At 59.7% G+C, this 20,481-nt stretch overlaps 2 protein-coding genes across 3 annotated transcripts; one reads left to right on the forward strand and one right to left on the reverse strand.

The window, feature by feature from the left end:
* Positions 1 to 1,577: 1,577 nt before the first annotated feature.
* On the reverse strand, positions 1,578 to 11,295 carry SNUPN (snurportin 1). The gene is made up of 8 exons (XM_059824047.1): positions 11,144 to 11,295; positions 10,797 to 10,947; positions 9,852 to 9,956; positions 9,636 to 9,732; positions 8,931 to 9,028; positions 8,518 to 8,595; positions 6,557 to 6,637; positions 1,578 to 2,589 (listed from the first exon to the last, which is right to left on the reverse strand). Exons 1-8 carry the CDS (start codon positions 11,293 to 11,295, stop codon positions 2,260 to 2,262), a joined length of 1,092 nt encoding a protein of 363 aa, XP_059680030.1. The 3' UTR covers positions 1,578 to 2,259.
* Positions 11,296 to 12,817: 1,522 nt separating this feature from the next.
* Positions 12,818 to 17,880, forward strand: SNX33 (sorting nexin 33). 2 transcript variants are annotated; one of them, XM_059823947.1, is made up of 3 exons: positions 12,818 to 14,192; positions 14,415 to 14,458; positions 17,039 to 17,880. In XM_059823947.1, exons 1-3 carry the CDS (start codon positions 13,018 to 13,020, stop codon positions 17,290 to 17,292), a joined length of 1,473 nt encoding a protein of 490 aa, XP_059679930.1. In that variant the 5' UTR covers positions 12,818 to 13,017; the 3' UTR covers positions 17,293 to 17,880. The 2 variants fall into 2 exon arrangements, with proteins under 2 accessions (XP_059679930.1, XP_059679929.1); XM_059823946.1 differs by having other exon boundaries at positions 12,818 to 14,458.
* Positions 17,881 to 20,481: the final 2,601 nt, after the last annotated feature.

A 20,481-nucleotide genomic window follows, 5' to 3' on the forward strand; every position in this document is an offset into this window, starting at 1 on the left:
GCAGAAGGGGCAGACGGAAGGGGCTGAGCCCCAGGCTAGATGCAGGCCCGAGGGCCGGCTAGTGCTCCCCCAGAGCCCCAGGCCACCTCGACAGGCTGAGCTGCCCGCTGGCTTTCCTGCCCCAGGCTAAAATTGAGCCCCCGGCGGGGGGGTGACCCCTCCTGGGTCATCGCCGAAGCTGCCGCCCGTTCCAGTTGGGAGCAGGGCAGGGAACAGCTGGGAGCGGGATCACACCCAACAAATAAAATAGTCACAGCAACAAACTGCGTTGGCCCCGCTGACTTCCGTTTAACACCCTCTCTCCAAACACAAGCCTTTCGTTTCCAACAGGAATTGTAATGCAAATATTTATTTCTCCAGCCCAGCTCCTGCTTTTAAAAGGGAAACTATGCAGCATCATCTGGAGCCGGCGGAAAGCTGCAGTTGCTTCCCTCTTGCTCTCCTCCATCCATCAGAGCAAGCAGCTGGAGGCAGCCCATCTTCAGCTGTATTTTCTCTCCTGCCCACTCCCTTCCCTGGGCTGCAGGACCTTGGAAGGTTGCTGCAGGGCAGCGGGGAGGCCGTAACCAGAGCTGCAGCTTTCTCTGCCCTAAGGGATGCACAAATCTTATGTCCAGCTGCCCACCTCCGGGTTTAATTGCCTGATGGAAGGAAAACTATGGCGAGAGGAGGTTGGATGCGGTCTCCCCCTGCGGTCCTCTGCCAGCCGGTGAGGCTGAAGCGTAGGGGGAAGCCGCAGCCGGAGCGGCCTTCGAGGGACAGGCAGGACACGGCAGTCCAGGTGTCTGTCCTCTTCCCCCAGGCCAGTTGCTTCACATGCTAAAAAAAAATAAATGAAAGAAAAATAATAAAATAAGTAGCCATTTGAAAAAGCCTGCAGTGCAATCCGAATGTTGCGGAGCAGGGGTGCCGTTTCCTCCCCTCCCAGGGCGGGGGGAACGGAGGCCAGCCCCCTCCCGCAGCCAGCTCTGGCCGCAGCTCCTGTTGCCCGCTGGTATAATCAATAGCGGCCGCACAGTCAGATGATCGCGCGCAGCCCACACGCTTGGCACGGAAACAAGCGCTTTTCTGGGAAAAACGGGGGGTGCGAGGGCAGGATAGAAGTGCCCCCACTATCTGCGGGCAGCCATCCCCGCTCTCAGTATCTCCTCCTGGATACAGGCCCTCCTCCGGGGGTCAGGAAGAGACTCCCCAGCGCCACGTTTAGCCTGGTATTTCATTTCCCCCCTCCGTGGGGAGAGAGGGGTCCCGCTCCGGCCTTTTAATCTCCCTCTGGAGAACAACCCCGGGTCGGTGAGTACAATCGTTTCAGCCCCGCCAAAACCGGGGAAAGGCAGCAGCCAGTGCTCGCAGAGCAGGCGTGGGCTGGGAGAAGAGGGGCAGCGGCTGGGAGGGACTGAAGCACCTCAGTGCGCAGAGGAGAGAATCAAACCCGCACAGGCGTTTCCTCCGCTCCAGTTAGCCCTGGAACCAATTTTTCAATCCCCATTTGGGAGGCACAGCACGCATCCACCCTTAGGTAGCAGGAAGACGCTGAAGAATTTGTCTTTCTGAAAAACCTTTTATTTGGCACAATCCAGGCTAGCGTTTTTCAGAGCGAAACCATTCCTTCCTCCCCCTACTGAGAAAAAGATTTGAGTACAGGCTTCTGCCACGCTCGTGCCGCACAAAGCTGTGCTTGGAGGCAGGGCCCGCTGCGATGCGAGGAAATTTCGTTTTTCCTCAGTAACGTGGGTGTGGAAAGTCCAGCCTTTGGATTTACAGCAGCCTGCTGCAAACTTTTTGTTCCTAGAAGCGGACTGACCACAAAACTTGCATTGAGAAGGGCTGAACAGCTGGATCAAAGGCTGAAACGCCCCGATTTCCGGGGCCGCCATCGGGGCTGGGGTTATGAGCAGCAGTGGCACCTCGGAGGTCTGAGCACTGTTCCTACGCCGGAGCTTTGCCAGAGGCGTTAACAGAAGCAGGGGCGGGAGCCGAACCGGGAACCCTGCAGCGTGGGGACAGCTCATTTCGTTTCCCAACGCACGACTGCCTTAGCAAAGAACCAGACAATCCTGTGAAGGCCCCACAGAAGCCCTGGCAAAAAAAATAAAAAAAAAATCCAGAGGCACTTGGAGCGAGATATTCCACTTCCGTGCCCTTTAAACAAAACCATCCTATCATTACCTTTGGCCCCCCCTCTCAGGGAGAGTGAGTGACAGCAAGAAACGTGGAACCTTTTGCTTTCTCCTTACCCAACCGGTCTGTCCCAGCAGCCTAATTCTCCATCTGGCTCCCTGCTTCATCCCGGCCCTCTGGAGAGTTTGCTGGCTGAGGGGTAGACAAGTGTTCCAGCTCGTAATGTCCATTCCTCGCAGCCGCCGCGCTGCTCGGGTGACCCTTTTCTGCTGCCAGCTTTTTATTCTTCTTGCTCTCAATGATCTGCTGGAGCTGACGCCCAGCATAGTCTGGTTTGGCAGTGAGCACGGTAGCGGGCACGGCGAGCCCGAGGATTTCGGGTACCATGTAGGGCCGGAGCCAGCCCACTAGCGGGGTGCTGCCAGGGGTGTAGTGGGTTTGCTTGTGATAGAAGAGAAGTCCGTCGACCTGTAAAAAGGAGAGAAAATGAATGAAAGGCCAGAGCTGGAGGCTTTTGCAGGTGGACGACATAGTGCCAGACGACAGCAGCGCTCCCCATTTACAGGCCAAAACTACCGGCTGGATCATTTTTCCTCAAGCAGCGCAATAAATAGCGGAAGGGAAAGAAGAAACCTGCAGAGCTCCTGCCCTGAAAGATCAGTGCAAGCCCAGCAACTGCCGGATGGCTTTAAATCGTCAAAGGCAAACAATTTCGGCCTGATGTCGGCAGGGACCAGCACTCTTCCTCTGGTTGCTATGATCCCATTCTGCAGAAAAGCCATCAGGTCTCTGAATAAGGCAGCGCACAGAAAGGCCACTTTACTGGATTTAGGTTATTTTAAATAATACATTTGGAGAGTAATTAGCCAAAGCGTGTGACGCCAAGGAGCCCCGATTCGTAACGCTGCTACAGCTCTTTCAGCTGGCTTATGCAAAATAAATTCTTCATGTTTCCCAAGAGAGAACTTCTCCAGCAATCAATGACGGTTAAGGGCACTCAGGACTTTGAAGGTTTAGGCCCTAACTCTTGTGCTGCTATTTCCACACTCTGCAATACTGCAGCTGGCTGACGTTTTCCCCGCTTCCCTGCCGTGCGCTAAGGGATTTTCACCCCCCTCTCTTTCTGCGCTTCCCAGGGGTGTACTCTGCAAGGTTAGATCCTGCTGTCAGGCTGACTAACGCTGGAGGTGGTGCTCCTCTTAGCTCAGCCTCGCAAGCTCTTAAAATGCCATTTGCCTACGAGCAAGAATGGCTGAGTGGGCAGAAGAGATGAGAAAAAGAGCCCACCTCGGGCTGAATTGCTCCCCGAGCTTACAGCCCTTAGAATATATACGGCAGAACGGCACCTGTATCGGCAGCGAGCTGAGGCATGGGTGAGCCACGCAGATCGAGGCGGTATCTGCTACCACGCTGGACTGCAAGCCAGGCTGAGCAAAGAGCACCATACGTCCACCTCTGCTCCGTGGATGCTAACCTCCAGCAGAGAGGGTAGAGCTTCTTGCACTACTCCGTCCTTAATTTTCAGTTACTGTTAAGATCTTGCAAAATAATCCCAGAAAAAGGGGGATTCCTGTGCTAGGAAAACATAAAACCAGAACAGTAAACATCATGATGAGCTTGTGTAACTCTCTGGGTATCTAAAGTACAAAGCTTCTCCCTCCCCCTGCCTCCCAGGAAGAGCCAGATTCTGCGGCACCCTGGCACCACGCCTGCACATCCAGCCCATTCCTGCGGGTGCGCGGCACTTGGTGAGCAACGGGGATCCTCCGGTACCCACAGGAATGTTTTGGTAAAGATCAGAGCCTGGAAAGGCTTCTGCCTTCCAGACCGCACAAGATCTTCCCCGAGCTGGAGAATTCGAAGGAGTTCAGCCTAGTGGAGAGTTAGGTCATGTTCTTCCTTCCCCTGATTTCTCCTAAGTTACTGCAACTCCCATATTCCTTCCAGTTTATTGAATTTGTTGGCCGGGTCCCTACCCTGAGTCACCGCACTGACACCAGCCACATCAGAATAAGGGCTGGCACTGTCCCTGAACGACCGAACCTGATGAGAAACTGGCCTAGCAGGATTTCACATTTCACAGCCGTGCTTTTCAGGTTTTAGGTGCTTAATAGTACGCCCATTCCTTCTCACCGGGGTTTCTCACAGCCTTTGGCTCCCCCTGCCTTCGTGGAAACCTGAACGTTGTTTTACTCGCATCTGCGAGTAGGACAGTAGCTCTTAAGATCCACCCCAAAAACCACTTCAAATTCAGTGCCGGCCAACTGATGCAAAGTTCGCGGAATTCAGTGGAAACAACTTTCCACTGAATATAACGGATCGGGTCCTGACTCTAAGGTTAGAGATTAACTCTGAAGACCCAGATCTAAAAGCACTGACCTCACCCGCTGCCACCACACACGCGAGATCCTTTCAAGGATCATAAGATGCTGGGCCCAGGCATAAGGAGACCTCTCTTACACTAGAGCAAGGCTGTATTTTGCCTTCTGCAAAGTTTCTTTCTTTACATGCTGCTGGTGGAAGCTAGTTATGGGGATTTCTTGGGCTCCCTCTTGTGGCACGTCACGAAGAGACCCACGGCTCCCTTCGCTCCTGGAAGCAGCACCGCGGTTTCTGTGGGGTTACCGGGTGCCTTTGAGCCAAATCACACCACGTTTCACTTCTTGGGGTCACACCCTGATGTATTGACCAGAGAAGCTGGGGGGCAGATCCCAGCTGGATTACAAGGGAAGTCTGATCAACTCTGTCTCCCTCCCCCAGCGTTTCGCAACGGTCTTCTTCGCAGGCCGAAATGTTTCTGCTCTGACTGCAGTGGGGCAATATTCCTCAGCCTTTTCTCGTGGGAGCAGATGCCTCAGAAAGGAATGAAGCTTTCTTCAGCAAAGACGGGAATGACTGTTTCCACAGAGGCACTCGGAGCATTTGTAATTGAGCAAGTCAGCTGTAGGAAACCTGGGATGCCTTCTCAACACTCCCCGATCTGCGTTCGGAGCAGGGTCTGGCAAGACCAGCAAGGGGCTGGGACTTTCCGACTCTCTCTAATGACTGTCCTGGCTTTGACAGGCAGAAGGCAAAGTCAGCCCTCAGAGCCAAATTAGCGTCCCTTAAATTTAAACCCGCACTCGCATTAATCGCTAACTTGGGCTGGGAGAGCACAAAAGACACAGTCAAATCAACGTGGCTTTTGGCTTAGCGGGACAAGCAACCTCTGTAGAGGCTGTTCCTGATCTAGGGCGGAGACTGGGCACTCCGCAGGGGCTGCTGCAGCCACTGGAGGAGCTTCTGGCTCCCAGACATTTGTCACTAACGCTGTGCCGGAATGCCATCACCTCCTCCATCCTCTTCGGTGCCAAGTCAGCCAGGACAGCCACCAAAAGCAGCCTGAGCTGTTTCACGAGGGCTTCCGACCTGCTGCTCACAACCACACAGAGCTGAACCGAGTGCCACACCGAGCCGGTTGGCAGAGAGGCCTGAACAGCACAGCACCTACTGCTAAAGCTGAAGAAAATGCCGGTGTCCTGTTCAGCTGCTCTTGCTGGGGGAACGGCCACCTCAGAGAGAGCCAAGAGCAGCAGGAGCCAAAGGCAGGAAGCTGCCGGTTCTGTACCAAAGCAAAAAGCAGAGCTCACGCTACCCCCTCTACAAGATCCAACAGTAATAGCAGGAGGATAGACTCATCTGAACCCCTCCCAGGCATTTCTGCTACAGCCATCCACCCCCAGCTCCGGTACCTCTCAGGCACACATCACAAACACCCAAACCCCTCAGAAACCATCGGGCGCTTACCACCACCCTTCTCTTTCCTCCCCGCAAGACACAAGATAGCTGGGTGCCTTGCACACAGACAGATGGAAGTAGCTAGACTAAGGAAACACAGAGCCTGTGACAGCGGTCACAGTAAGCCACCGCTCTGCCCACCCTGCAGACCTCTTGAGAAACACCACCACGTAAGGGAGCGCACGGCAGAGATCCTCGTGCCTCTACCCACGCAAGCCCACCCGGGGCAGCAGGCAGTACCAGCTTTGGGCCGAAAAAGGTCAGCTGTCAATCATGCCGCCACGTGAATGTCAGCTATGCTGATGCGGGCACCCAGACTGCCTCCAGAAGCAACCCCCTCCTCCCCAGGGCTCTTTCAGAAGACAGTCAACAGCAGTAAAGGCAGCCCAAATACAAGGAACGCTACGGTTTAACTCTTGCTAATTAGTCTGGTTGGACGCAGCCTGTACCTGGTGACAGGGTAACAGATCAGCCACGTGCATAAAAGACATCCACGCCCCATACACAGAAACAACAGCACAGCTCAGCAAGCTTCCCGCAGGCCTCAGGAGAGCACAGTTCCCAAGCGAAGGGGATGCGCCTCTCTCCAAGCACTGGCAGATGCACGGCGGGGCTGTCTCTAAGGCTGAGGTCCAGGCCCCCGCCTGCGTGTTCTCACCTCGAAGGGGAAGTCCATAGCCAGCACCTTACACAGGCTGTCCGAGGAGCAGGGGAAGTTCTGCAGGCCCACAAATTTGAACTGAAAGAGTAAGAGAGGGTTAGAAGAGCCAACTGCACAGCCTAAAGCAGAACAAGTCACTGAATCAAGCACTGGTGTGGAGGCTGCCAAGAAGGAAGGATTTCCCCCAGTGCAAGATCCAGCATGAGAGAGACAGAGTGAGGGACAGGCATCAGGCAAAGTAACCAGAGAGATCTCAAGCAGGGACCACATCATTAAACCGCTGGCCTTCCTGCCACAGGGTATCAGGGTCCCAAAAGCACAGACAGGCTCAAAAGAGGAATAAACCAGCTCCCGAAAGGTAGGTCCCCTGGTAGCCATTAACTCCATGGTCTGGGTACAACCACTGGCTGAGGAAGTCAGAGGGAACACGGCAGATATCCCCAATTCCTCACTCTTTCCATAGTGACTGGCCTCTGTGTGATTACTATGGGTTATTAGGACAGACAGACCTCTGATGCAGTTCTGAACAGCGATTCGTAAGCAAACCCCAGATCTAAGAGACAAAACGACAGGACCGAGCTGTCGCTCGGTGCCCATCACATTCCACTAAAGTAACTGGAAGCGCCTGCATGAAAACCTACAAAAATCACCCTAGCCACCAGAGAGGGCAGGGTGGGAAAAGTCTTTAGAAATAATCCCCGCCATCTCTCCAGCAATGCTGGATAAAGCACGTACATTGCTGCGACTTTGCAAATCTCATTGCAGTAACAGAAGATGACCTTTAAAAGAAGACTGGGGAATTGCCACCACGATGCCCAGACAGCATGAAATCTAGAGTGCCCAGAAAGATCTGTTTCAGGTATTTTATTGTCCCAGTTCCAGATGACCCCCTCTCTGGTATTTAATGAGAGATGTGGATGGCAGAGACTCAGCATGCAGCTCCCACATGCTCCAGATACCTTTTTTCCAAGCATCTAAGGCTGCAGGAAGGACTTTTCAGGAGAGCTGACCCTGAGATGCTCTTTTAACCAAAATAGACAATGATGACCTCTGGGCAGGATGCAAAGCAGACAGACGTCTGCTCTGGGCTGCTGGCTCAGGCAAGCAAATCTTTCCACCCAGGAAATGAAAGCTGAAACGACCTCCCCTTTGTTAGGTAGCTGTCTTCTGGATATTCCCGTTGGAGTCAGAACAGGATGTTCTTCAAATACAGATACCTTCGCTCCTGGCAGAGGAGCAGTCATCCCCGTTTATGACTGATCTGCTCAACCCACAGGAGCTGCTCTGCTTAGCTGTGTCTGAGCACGCACAGCGACCAGGTCCCACTTTGCAAACTACGCTGCATAAGGCAGGCTGCCAAATCTCGCATGTCTGTCCCCAAAAATCACTTTGCAATCTGCTGTGGATTCTAGGTCTGACCTCCGCGTGTAAGTCTTCAAAGGAAGACTTTTTATCCTGGCTCAGCAGGGACTCCGGGTGGCAATCCAGCATCCATTCCAACAGCTTCAGCGATTAGTTTAAGCAGGAGGGAAGGCTAAAGCTTTACGAGCTTTTCCCATCGCCTTGCGAGCCCACAAGACTACGCAAGAATAAATCCCATTGTAGTCAGGCTGCCGACCAACGCTGCCCCTGTAAAAACCACACTGGTTTTCCATTCCATTTCAAGGGAAAGCTAAAAACGGCGTGGAAGTTAGCCGATACCCTGCAGTCTGATCTCCCTCAGCACTTTGGCTGGGGAAAAAAAAAAAAAACAACCCACACTCATTTACAACACTCAGTGGTTCTATTTACATCCTGAACACAGCATCCCATTCCGTCCAAAGTACATTTTGAAACCTGATCTGTGAGGGGAAAAAAAAAAGAAAAAAGCTTCCGCTCGTCAAAGAAAGTGCTGAAGCCTGCTGAACAGGAGAGCTTACCCCCCATCCTCCTTCTCCTCCCAGTACAAAAGAACTTACTGGATTAATCCTGCTTTTCTCTCCCAGTCCTTCCTCCTCTTGGATCTTTGAGAAAAGCCAGAAGAATCTGAAGTCCGTCTGTGAAAGGAGGCAGAGACTTAATGACTATCCACCACACATCACCGATCAGCACCTGCTGAGCATCTCCATTCCTCTGCCCTTGCCTGGGAGATTTACAAACTCAGCTTCATCTGCAGAACCAGCCAGCACCCCCAACTCTGCTATTTCCCCCCATACCCCCAAAAGGTGTACCCAATTATTCCAGTAGCCAGCAGCCCACAAGCTGTAAAGATGCTGGCGCTTAGATGAAATACCCACCCGATGCATAGTGGGCTACATCCAGTGCTGGCTGCAAAGCAGCTCACAGAAGAGGGAACAAAAGGAAGGGAAGGGCAGAGGGGGAGATTCAGTACCTGGCAGTCATAAACGGGGTGTCCTCTCCAGCACATGACATCAAGGATATAATACGTCTGCTTTGCCTCGTTGTAGATGCAGTCCAAGATGCAGTACACTGCGCACACAAACACAGGGAGGTCCAGACATGCTCCAGAGACTGCCCAACCCAACAGGCAATTGCCAGCTCAAATCTCTCCTGCGTTAAGCCTGCCCTGGTGTAAGGCCGAGAGGTGCAGAGGGATCCCCTTCTGCTAACAGAAGCTGCAACCACAAGAAGTCTTCAGCTTGGAGCCCAACAAGGCTACAAAGGTACCAGCCAGAGGCATGTCAAGCAAAGCCACGTTTCGGAAAAAGGCATTTACTTCAACGGTAACACCTCCTCAGGACAAGCAAAGCAACTGCAAGAGGTATGAAGAAAGACGCCACTGTACGCAGCTCTCTGTCAGAAGCCAGAGAAGATGCTGAGGTTTAAAAGCGTCAGTTAACCAGGCAGCTAATTAAAGTACGTCCTTATCTAGCACAAAAGTATTGAGATTGTCCTCATCTAGTTATCCCCAGAGATGCACGAACAGGCCTGAAGCTAACTATGCCCAGCACCAGAAAAGGGCACGGCTCCGGGGCTCGGGGGAGCTGGAGGAGCAGCACTGAGCCTGCCGCTGCGCACACTCATGGGGAGCAGCAGGCGGTTCCCTCGTACCCCAAATACCTCCTCAGACCGTTACCTTTCTCGCTCGTTGAATTGTGCCGGTTCCCCCCCGGCAGCAGAGATGGGAACCTGTTGACACAGAAGCCGCTCTTCGTGTAAGCCGCTGTTGAACCCTGCAAGGAAATGGGAGTGAGGAAAAAAACAAGTCAAGCAAGACAGACGGACCAGTTGGTTGGGAAACACGTACAGGTCCTTTACCAGATGGTGAGACATCACCACTGCTGCTGCTTACCCTGGACGCCACGACCAGCGCCCTTTTCCCGACGGGACACACCACTACAACCCACTCCTGCTCCAGATCCAAGGGCACATCGACCAGCCACTCAGACAGCATCAGCTGTGGAGAAATCCAGAAGAAAAAAAAACAAAGCAGTTAGCAACAACTCTCCTGAAGTTACAGAAAACTCAGCAAGAAGGTTTTGACTTGGCTTCTACAGCTACACTGGGTGCTTCAGAGACGACTTGCGTTGCTCGTCACCCTGCAGCAAAGGGCCTCCCTCCCTCCCTCTAATCAACCTGCATAACAGACTCTCCCCCAAGTCTTTCTCTTGCTTCCCAGCTGCTGACTAAGCTTCAGACCACAGCATGGGGCTCACAGTCCTCGCTTGGGCACCCCCATACCTTGGTCCCCACTCCAGCCTCACTTCAGCACTTTATTTATTGTTAAATACACGGCAAGAGTTTAGAGAGTCCTAAATATTAGGAGTAAAGAGCCCAGACGAGTTGACCTCTTCAGGGATTGCCTGGCTATGATCACCTGAGAGGCTGTGTGTCTTTTAGGAGCAGTATGGCAGCCAAGGCTGATAAAACCCATCAGCTGAGGTTTCCCTTCCTTCCTGGTGTCCGAGACATGGGAGGAGGTGGAAATCTTAGTAACTGAGTGCTGCACAACAGGATACAATCGCTGCCAGCTGAGCTGAAATCTCCCAAAGCATGCAGGCTGTGTGCTTTGACTCTGCCTGTCCTCCACTTGAATGCAGCATGTCTCAGGGGCAGGAGAACTGAGGCACGGTCCCTCACTGAGCACCGAGCCAGGCAGGACACGTTATTCCCAGCCCCAGCACAGCCATCCCCACGGCTGCTCACCATGCCCAGCCTCACCACCCCACCTCCCTCACCCTGCCCGGCCCCGCGTTCACACCTGCACCCACTCCCAGGGAGGCAGGCAGCTCCTCACCTGATTGGCGTAGCGCTTGGGCAGCTTCTTGCCAGCATCCACGTCCATCTCCTCTTCCTCCGCATCTTCTTCCTCCTCGCCCTCGCTCTCCACCCCTGCCCAGTCGTCCTCTGCCAGCCTCCTGGCATGGTTCACGTAGTCCAACCGCCTCCTGGGTGGGGAGGAAACAGCCCGGCTTGCTCTCCTGCGGGAGGCAGGCCACCACCCACCCGCTCCCCGCACCCGGGGGGCCCTGGGCCGCGCCTCCACAGCCCAGGCGGCCCGGCGGGCCCAGCACGGGCCTACCCCCACCCCGGCCGGGCCTCCCCTTCCCCGGGCCCCGGCCCCAGGGGAGCTCGCTCGCTCACTCTCTCTGGAGGCGGAGGAGGCGCTGGCGGCGCTCGGCCTGCCCCGGCCCGCCGCGGGCCTTGTAGGCGGCCAGGCGGGGGTGCGGGGCCGCCGGGCTGTTGGGCCCCGCCAGCCCCACGCCGGCCGCCAGCGCCGCGCTCAGCTCCTCCATGGCGACGGCCGCGCGCCGTGACGCGCTTCCGCCCGAAGGGGAAGGCGGGGGGGGGGGTGTGGGGGGGGTGCCGGCGGCGCCCCGCAGCGCCCCCTGGCGGCGCGGAGGCTCCGTGCCCCCCCCCCCCCCCCCGCCGTGACTCAGTTTCCCCTCCCGCCGGGAGCGAGTGGGGCGGGGAGCGGGAAGCCCCGTGGGGACACCCGGGGCCGTGACCGGGCACGGGGGACGTGCCGGGCAAGGGAGGCGGGGACCACCGCGGGCAGGGATGGAGGGGACGTTCGGGGCGGGGATGGAGCGGACGCGGCCCCCCGGGACGCTCCGGGGGGGGGGGCACAGCCGCGGGCAGGCACGGAGGGAGCCACCCCCAGCGGGGACGGAGCGCCCCCCCCCGGCCGGGGCGTGGAGGGTACCCCGCGCAGCGGCGCCCGGGACCGCCCCCGGTCAGGGCCGGGGAGCAGCCGGTGCCGGGAGCCGCGTCCCCGCGGGCCGGGCCGGGCCGTGGGCGGGCCCCGTGCCCCCCGGGCCGGCTGCCTGCAGAGGGCAGCGTGCGACCCGCCGCGCCGCGCCGCTCCCGAGCTGCGAACCGGGGAGCTCGGCGCTGCCGTGCATCACGGGAGGCCGGCGGCCAGCCCCGCCACCGCCACCGCCACCGGCACCGGGCAGCAGACCCACATCGCGCAGCGGCAGCGGGCGCCGACACCGGAACCGGGCGGCGGTACCGACGGCGGCCCCGGGGCCCCGAGCACGGGCGGCGGCAGCGAGCGGCGCCCCCCCCCCCCGCCCTTCCCCCCCGGCCTCCTGCCCGGCCATGCGGTGAGGGCGGCCCGCCGGGACCGCGGCGGCACCGGAGGCACCGGCCCGGCCGAGCCGCGGCTGCGCTCGGCTCCCCGGCCCCGGTAGCGGCGGCGCGGCGGGCCGGGGTCCCCCTCCCTCCGCCGCCCGCACCGGTACCGGCAGCCGCCAGCCTCCCCCCCCCCCCCTCCTTGTCCCCGTTGCGGCGGGGGCTGCCCCCGGTCCCGGCCCCGGTGCTGCCCTGCGGGGCCCTTCCCCTCCGTCCTGCGTGAGATTGGCGGAATTCAGGGCAAAAAAAAAAACCCAACAAACCAACCCCAAACCGCCCCAAAACAGCAACAAAAAACCCACCAAACCCGGGCACGGCGGCCCGGAAAGGAATTGCAAAATCCCGGGATCACCGGGAGGTTGGGCTGGGTTTGGGGTCGGTTCCCGGCGCTTTCCCGGTGCCAACCGACCAACAGCTGCTGGCGGGAAGAAATCGGGGTGTTTTATCCACAGGAACCCCGGGAAAAGTCGCTTTGGATTTCTTTCCTCGCTGGCAGCCGGATCTTTTCCAGCCGGAAAGTGAAACCGCGGGATCAGCGTCCCAGCGAGATAAAAACCTGCGTGGACATGGCAGAGCCGGCTCTCGGTCCGGCCGGGGGCCTGTATCCCATGGGAGCGAGGGAAATGCCGCTGGCTTGAGCGGGGAATGTTGTTTTTAACTGGGGTGCTGGGGTCGGGGGGGTCGCCTGGCCGTCCGGACCTTGGCGTCGCCTCGTAGGGGATTTTCTTCTCCACCTTTTTTTATTTCCCTGAGAAACCGGCCGAGCCTTCTCCCACAGCGCGGGGCGGCCCCGCTGCCGAGCGAGCTTGCGGTATCGCCGGGGCTCGGTTCGGGTTTGTTTTTTTGGCTGCGGGGATTGCACCTCCCTCCCGGGACCGGCCATGGCGTTGAAAGCCAGAGCGCTTTACAACTTCCAGAGCGAAAACAAAGAGGAGATCAGCATCCAGGAGAACGAGGAGCTCGTCATCTTCAGCGAGAACTCCCTGGACGGGTGGCTCCAGGGCCAAAACAGCCGCGGGGAGACCGGCCTCTTCCCTGCCTCCTACGTCGAAATCCTCCGCTCCCGGTCGGGCTCCAACTACACGGACTACTCCGGCAGCCCGGCCGGCTCTCCCGGGCACGACTCCTCCTTCTACACAGCCCCCCCCAACCCCGGCATCTCCTACCAGGGCAGTTTTGAGGACGACGATGATGATGACTGGGATGACTGGGACGATGCTTGCACGGTGGTGGAGGAGCCCCGGAGCGCGCCGGGCACCAACGGGCACCCTTCGCCCAACCTGCAGTACCCGGCGGCGTACGGGCACCACCAGCACGCTGGTTACCGGCCCAAGCCGGCGCTGGAGAGGCAGGACAGCATGAGCTCCTCCAAGAGGGGCAGCGTGGTGGGAAGGAACCTCAACCGCTTCTCCTGCTTCGTCCGCTCGGGGGTGGAAGCCTTCATCCTGGGCGACGTGCCCCTGATGTCCAAGATCGCCGAGGCGTACTGCATCGAGATGGGCTCCAAAGGTCCCCAGTGGAGGGCGAACCCCCACCCCTTCATCTGCTCCGTGGAGGACCCGACCAAGCAAACCAAGTTCAAGGGCATCAAGAGCTACATCTCCTACAAGCTGACCCCCAGCAACATCAACTCGCCCGTCTACCGGCGGTACAAGCACTTCGACTGGCTCTACAACCGCCTCCTGCACAAGTTCACGGTCATCTCGGTGCCCCACCTGCCTGAGAAGCAGGCCACCGGCCGCTTCGAGGAGGACTTCATCGAGAAGCGCAAGCGGCGGCTGATCCTCTGGATGGACCATATGACCAGCCACCCCGTCCTCTCCCAGTACGAGGGCTTCCAGCACTTCCTCTCCTGCCGCGACGAGAAGCAGTGGAAGCTGGGCAAACGCCGGGCGGAGAAGGACGAGATGGTGGGCGCCAGCTTCCTCCTCACCATCCAGATCCCCACGGAGCACCAGGACCTGCAGGACGTGGAGGACCGCGTGGACGCCTTCAAGGCCTTCAGCAAGAAGATGGACGACAGCGTCCTGCAGCTGACCAACGTGGCCTCGGAGCTGGTGCGCAAGCACGTGGGGGGCTTCCGGAAGGAGTTCCAGAAGCTGGGCAATGCTTTCCAAGCCATCAGCCACTCCTTCCACATGGACCCCCCTTACAGCTCGGATGCCCTCAACAACGCCATCTCCCACACGGGCAAGACGTACGAGACCGTGGGGGAGATGTTTGCCGAGCAGCCCAAGAACGACCTGTTCCTCATGCTGGACACTCTCTCTTTGTACCAAGGGCTCCTCTCCAACTTTCCAGACATCATCCACCTCCAGAAAGGTAAGGCTGGCTTCTTCGCCCCCAGCAATGACCTCTCCTGCGTGATGGCCCCACGTGGGTGGGAACAGTGCGGGGAGTGGGATGGGGATGCAACGAGGAAATCCTGTGCTGTGCAGTGATGGGGATGGGGAAGAGGATGGGGAAGAGGATGGGGAAGAGGATGGGGATGAGGATGGGGAAGGGGATGAGGATGGGGATGAGGATGGGGCTGGGGATGGGGAAGAGGATGGGGATGGGGATGGGGATGGGGAAGAGGATGGGGATGAGGATGGGGATGAGGCTGGGGAAGGGGCTGAGGATGCGGCTGAGGATGGGGATGAGGATGGGGCTGGGGATGGGGAAGAGGATGGGGATGGGGATGGGGATGGGGAAGAGGATGGGGATGAGGATGGGGATGAGGCTGGGGAAGGGGCTGAGGATGCGGCTGAGGATGGGGAAGAGGATGGGGATGAGGATGGGGCTGGGGATGGGGAAGAGGATGGGGATGGGGATGGGGATGGGGAAGAGGATGGGGATGAGGCTGGGGATGAGGCTGGGGAAGGGGCTGAGGATGGGGAAGAGGATGGGGATGAGGATGGGGATGGGGAAGAGGATGAGGATGGGGAAGAGGATGGGGATGAGGATGGGGATGGGGACCATTGCCTGTGGCACCCAGGGAGAAAGTGTGGTCCCTGCTGGAATGGCTCCCGGTCACCCCAACCCGGGAGAGGCTGCTCAGGCTGTTGGGTCCTGCCCCGAGTCGTGCTGTGGGCTCCATAACTGCTGCTGGCACTGCCCGAAGCGCTGGCCGGGGTGGTCAGCGCCTGCGTCGCTCCCCCTGAGCCGTGAGCTGTTGGCTCCAGGATGGCCTGCCCGGCACTTCATGAGTGAGGGGCTGCGTCACATCCCTACCCGACACCGCTTGTCCCTCCTCATCCTCCCTCCCCGGCCGAGGCAGCGGTTGGGTGGCCAGTGGGGATGCTCGGGCTTGCTCCCCTGGGGCTGGGACACGGCTGGACATGGCCTTGGGTGGGCTGGAGGGGCCGGGGGGGGCTGTGCGGGGCAGGTGGGATGTGGACGTGGTCTTTCTTCCCACCAGCCTTGCTGCACTCCCCTGGCCGGGGGACACACGCTGGACCTCCTGGGGACAACCAGGGTCAAACTCTTCAAGAGTACGGCCCTGCCCCTCCGAGCCCAGGACGGTGGGTTTAGCACCCCCAGGGCATCGGGGTCCCCTTTGTCACATTGTGCTTGCCGGTCCCCTGGGTATTTGGGGGTTCAGGGAGGAGGAGAGGGGGCGAGAAGCGTCTGCTTTGCCCTTTCTGGGGGAGGGCTGCGGGCAGGCAGGGCTCGGTGTCCCTTTGCACCCGGGCAGCGGGGTGTGACGCAGGCGGGGAGCCGGGTGTGGGAGCGGGGCCGAAGTCCACGCGCTCCTCCCGGCACGGCTGCCTGCAGTGGGGAGGGGACCCCCGTGCCGGCGTCCCCGGATTTTGGGGGGCAGGTTGTTTTGCCTATGGTGAAGCCAGGGCTGTCCGTGTCCGAGCATCCGGGGGTGTCTGTGCATCCTTCTGCATCCCTGGGGGAGGCTGGGAAGGCGAAGGGGGAAGGGGAGGATGCGATCCAGCCCTGGCCGCTTCCTCGCCTTTCCCTCCCTGCGTTGTTTACCGCGGCGGGTGAAGAGGGGCTGGATCCCGTCCGGAAGCGAGGCCGCGTGGGCAGAGCGGAAGGCAGGATTTGGCCTCCAACCTTTGCTTCTTCCTCCTCCTCCTCCTCCTCTCCACTGGGAGCAGGGCTGGAGTGGTGGGAGCGCCATAACCCGGGGTCCGGCGCTCCCGACAAGGGGTAGGGAGAAGGGAAAAAAGCCCGGCAAGCTGCGGGCCAGATCCTGTTTTCAGGCAAACAGCCTCTGTGCTAATGAGGGGGGAGGAATGCAGGGCCGGAGCCAGGCAGGATTCTTTCGAAACCGAGCTGTAAAAATAAATGGAAGGCGGGGGGGAAAAACTGGTGTCAGAGCATCAGCCGCCTCTGGGAGAGGGAGATGCTTTCCCAGCCGAGCTCCAGCCGGCACTGCACACCCTTCCTGCACCCCCATTCACCCGCTGGGGTCCCCCGGGGCTGCTCCTGACCCCCATCCGCGGGGTGACACCAAACATTTGCAGGGCAGGCTTGGCCGGGGTGCTTGGCTGCGATAACCCTGCCCCACGTTAGCTTTGCACCCCGAGCCTTGAGTCGCACCCCTCCGGCAGCCCAGACCCCCAAACCTCCTGCTAACTGTGAGGCTGACTGCCCAGGGATGGGGCAGAAAAGGAGTTGGGGAGGCCAGATTCCAGAGGGAAAAGGCTCCTGGTCTTTCCCTGCCTGGAGGAGAGGGGTGGGGATTGATGGGCACGGGGAGATGGCAGCCCAGGAGCACGCAGATCCCTCCCTTACTAACGTGGGGCAGCTCCGCACCTCTGGCTGTGGGGCCAGGCTGGTGCCCGTGCCCCGGCACGGAGGGCGATGGGACCCGCCGGTGCCGCCGGGGGATGCCTGTGCCAGGGGAAGGGAGACGGAGGGTCGCGCGGATCCATCAGCCTCTCGCCCTTCCCCCTGCCTCGCCAGGTGCCTTTGCGAAGGTGAAGGAGAGCCAGCGGATGAGCGACGAGGGCCGGATGGACCAGGAGGAGGCGGACGGGATCCGCAAGCGCTGCCGCGTGGTGGGCTTCGCCCTGCAAGCCGAGATGAACCACTTCCACGAGCGGCGCGTGGCCGACTTCAAGAGGATGATGCAGTCCTACTTAAAGCAGCAGATCGTCTTCTACCAGCGCGTCAGCCAGCAGCTGGAGAAGACGTTACGCATGTACGACAACCTCTAACGCCTCCGCTTGCTGCCCTGCCGAAATCACGCACTTCTCTATCCGCAGCCTTGCAGACTTCCTCTGTTTGTGATGGGCTGAGAACGAACGGGAACTCATGACGCTAGTGACCAAATACCTTCGGGCTTTCTTCCCCCTTCCCGGATGGGCAGGCTGTGGTCCTGCGGGGAAGGGCTCGCCCACGGGCTGGCTGTGCCACCTCTTTCCCTGGGGATCTCCCACCCTGCCGCGGGTCTGGCGGGGACGCAGGGGGGGTCACAAGAGAGACGGACGTGGAGGTAACGGTGCCGGTATCTCTGCCCAGTGATTTTTAGCTTTCCAAAAACCCATCCTCCCGGAGCAGAGAGGTGGGTGCATCCCAGCCCGCTGGGAGAAATCAAAAGCAGTCAACATTTTGCACGCTAAAAGTTTTTCTGATGGAAAAAAGAGAAGAAAAAGATCTTTATTTGGAAGAGAATGATTTCTTTTTTTTTTATCACGAGATATTTTCAATATTTTCCATTTTTCGCAAATGTTTCTGCAGCATTTTTACCAATCAGTTTTTAAATAGATGCACAGAGGCAAAGGGAAATCTCTTTCTCGAGCATGGCTGTTGACTGGGAAAAGGGAGACAAAAAAAAAAAAAGGCTAAAAAAACCCCAAACCCCACAGCCTTTTCAATAAAATTGTCGGTAGAAAAAACACCCACCTCCTTCCCAGAGATGTCTGTGGAAAACAGAGCCGCTCCAGGATCCTGGGGAGCATCCGAGCATCCCCCGGCTTCCAGCCAGCTTCTGAAAATCCCCATGCCGTGGGCAGCGGGGCGGGCTGAGCGCCGGCGGGGGGGCCCCGCACCCATCACCCTTCCGCTCCCCAAACAACCCACCGAGGGGCAAATCCTGCCCCGCTTTGCCCTGTCCAGCGGGGCAGGACCCACGGCAGCGTGCCGCTGCCTGGGGAGACAGCGGGGCTGGCACGGGGACCTTGTTTTTCAAGGGAAATGGTTGGGATAAATCACAGCGAGGAAAGTTAGGGCCGGCTTGGCGTGGCTCCAGGGTTAAAATTAGCCCTGGCATGCAGGCCAGCGGGGTATTGTTAAAATAGCAGCGGCGCTGGGAATGCAGCGGGTTGCGCTCCGTCCTCCCAGAGCCCTCCCCGGCCCCAGCCGGCGGGGACGAGCACGCTGAAATACAGCCGGAGGCATCGCGCGGCCTCCGTCCAGGTCCAGGCGGGACGCGTTTCCTCCTGCATCCCGCAGCCGGGGCGGTCCCCTTCACCATGGCCCCAGCTCACCCCAACCCCAGCCCACCCCAGCCCCATCCTTCCTTGGCCGCATCCTTCCTTGGCACCATCCCACCCTGTTCCCGTGCCACCCTGGCCCCATCCTAACCCCATCCTACCACAGCTCCGTCCTACCCTGGCCGCATCCTACCCTGGCCACATCCCACCCTGGCCCTGTCCCACCCCAGCCCCGTCCCATCCCAGCCCCATCCCATCCCAGCCCCGTCCCATCCCAGCCCCTCCAGCAGCAGCAGCCATGGGAATATGGCGGCTACCCCCCGTGCTAACCCCTCAGGGGTTAACGCCTCGTCCCAGCCCCGTGCACTGGATGACCGCGGTGTCCTTGGCCCCACGTTGAGGCCAGATGCTCTGCGGGACGGGACGGCGTGTCCCTTCTCCCCCAGCCCCGCTGCCGCCTGCTCTCCCTCGGGAGCACAATGGGCACTGGGTTTGAGCCTGCCACCGCTGTCCCCGGGCGAGCAGCCAGCCTCCGGCACCGCGAACAGCCTCTGGAGCTGTGCCGGCACCCAGCTGCGGCGTCCCAGCTCTCCCGGACCCGGCTCGATGGGGGGATGCCCTGCCTGGGGTCCCCCATCGCAGCACGGTCCCTGTGATGTCCCGGAGGCAGATTTTGGAGGGTCTGGACTTGGTGTGGGGGACAAGGACCTGGGAGGGCGGGAGAGCCGACAGCGGTGTCGGGAGGATGTGTGCAGCCCGGGCGAAGGAGTTAATCCTCCTTGGAGCCACCCCGATAAATGCTTGCAGATTTGGGCCCCAAACCCAGGCTGGTCACACCCTCGGCGAAGGCTGAATGCCGCGAAGAGACGCCTCTGCTCACAGGGTGTGCAGCCGGAGCGGCGAGATGTCCCAGCGCCCCGGGAGCTCATCCTCCGCTCTGGCGTCCTGGCGTGGGGATGGGGACAGGCCAGGGTCACCGCGGGCTGCATGCACCCCCTCTGAAGGCTGTGCCTCAGTTTCCCCGAGGGTGGACCTGTGCTCTCTGTGGTCCATCGGCACCCGCAAAGGTCTCCCTGCCCCACCAGCCACACCCCTGCTTATCCCCGTGTCTGGACCACGCTCCCAGGGCTGGCTCGGCACGGCAAAACCATCGGCCGGGAGAACCTGCTTCCCATTAACATTCCTGCCTCTTCCCTCCGCCGCCTGGCAGCGGGCGGCGGGGGCCCTCCCTGCCCCACAGGTGGGCATTTCGGGGTCTGCCTTGGCCGGGCGGGGGACTCGAGCATCCTCCTGCTGCCCTCCCACCCCACATCTCTGATGGCATCCTGCGAAAGCGCCGAGGTTTGGATGATGGAACCAGCTCTGAGCATCCCAGCGGCTGCCCCGGTGCTCCCGCCGCTGGGTGGGCACCCCTGGGGTGCAGGGTGGCAGCACGGAGGTGAGCTGGGGGTGCAGGCAGTGCTCCCTGTGCCCCAGTGCTTTCGGTTGCTGCCCTTATCCGGGACACAGGCTGTTCCCTGCTCCGGCTCAGGGTCACGGCAAGAAAAAAATTCCCCGGGGCGCGTGGGGCCGAGAGGAAACGCTGGGAACACGGGGCAGGTCCGCTTCCTCCTCCCGCTTCCCAAGGCTGCTCTCGCGTGGGAAAGCCAAGGCCAAGGCACCGCTGCGAGCCCCGCCGGCACGACGGCCGGCCGGGTGGGGAGGTGGCAGCGGCGGCCGGTGCAGCCTCCCCGGGGAGCACCGCAGCCGGTACGGGACACCCCGTTGCTGCCTCCGTTCCGGCAGCTGGATCGAGCGGAGCTGCCGATCGGAGGCCTGTCAGCCACATGGATACCCCCCACCAGCCCGAAGTGCTCAATAATTCGGGATCAGACACCAAAGCAGCCCAATGGCCTGACGCAGCTCCTCCCCACGGCGAAGGGGAGCATGGGGTGCAGCTCCTGGCAGCGTGGCCGGGCAGGATCAGGCCTG

Source organism: Gavia stellata, chromosome 13, assembly GCF_030936135.1.
Source record: "Gavia stellata isolate bGavSte3 chromosome 13, bGavSte3.hap2, whole genome shotgun sequence".
NCBI classification, from domain to species: Eukaryota; Metazoa; Chordata; class Aves; order Gaviiformes; family Gaviidae; genus Gavia; species Gavia stellata.

What these genes read in the sequence shown, in the direction of transcription:
- SNUPN (XM_059824047.1), bottom strand. Translation starts at nt 11,295, where the DNA reads ATGGAGGAGCTGAGCGCGGCGCTGGCGGCCGGCGTGGGGCTGGCGGGG. An exon ending in CCAAGCGCTACGCCAATCAG is followed by an intron (nt 9,957 to 10,796) that starts GTGAGGAGCTGC and finishes ATTTCTCCACAG; the next exon opens with CTGATGCTGTCTGAGTGGCT. An exon ending in CAATTCAACGAGCGAGAAAG is followed by an intron (nt 9,029 to 9,635) that starts GTAACGGTCTGA and finishes TTGTGTGCGCAG; the next exon opens with TGTACTGCATCTTGGACTGC.
- SNX33 (XM_059823946.1), top strand. Translation starts at nt 13,018, where the DNA reads ATGGCGTTGAAAGCCAGAGCGCTTTACAACTTCCAGAGCGAAAACAAA. An exon ending in CATCATCCACCTCCAGAAAG is followed by an intron (nt 14,459 to 17,038) that starts GTAAGGCTGGCT and finishes CTGCCTCGCCAG; the next exon opens with GTGCCTTTGCGAAGGTGAAG.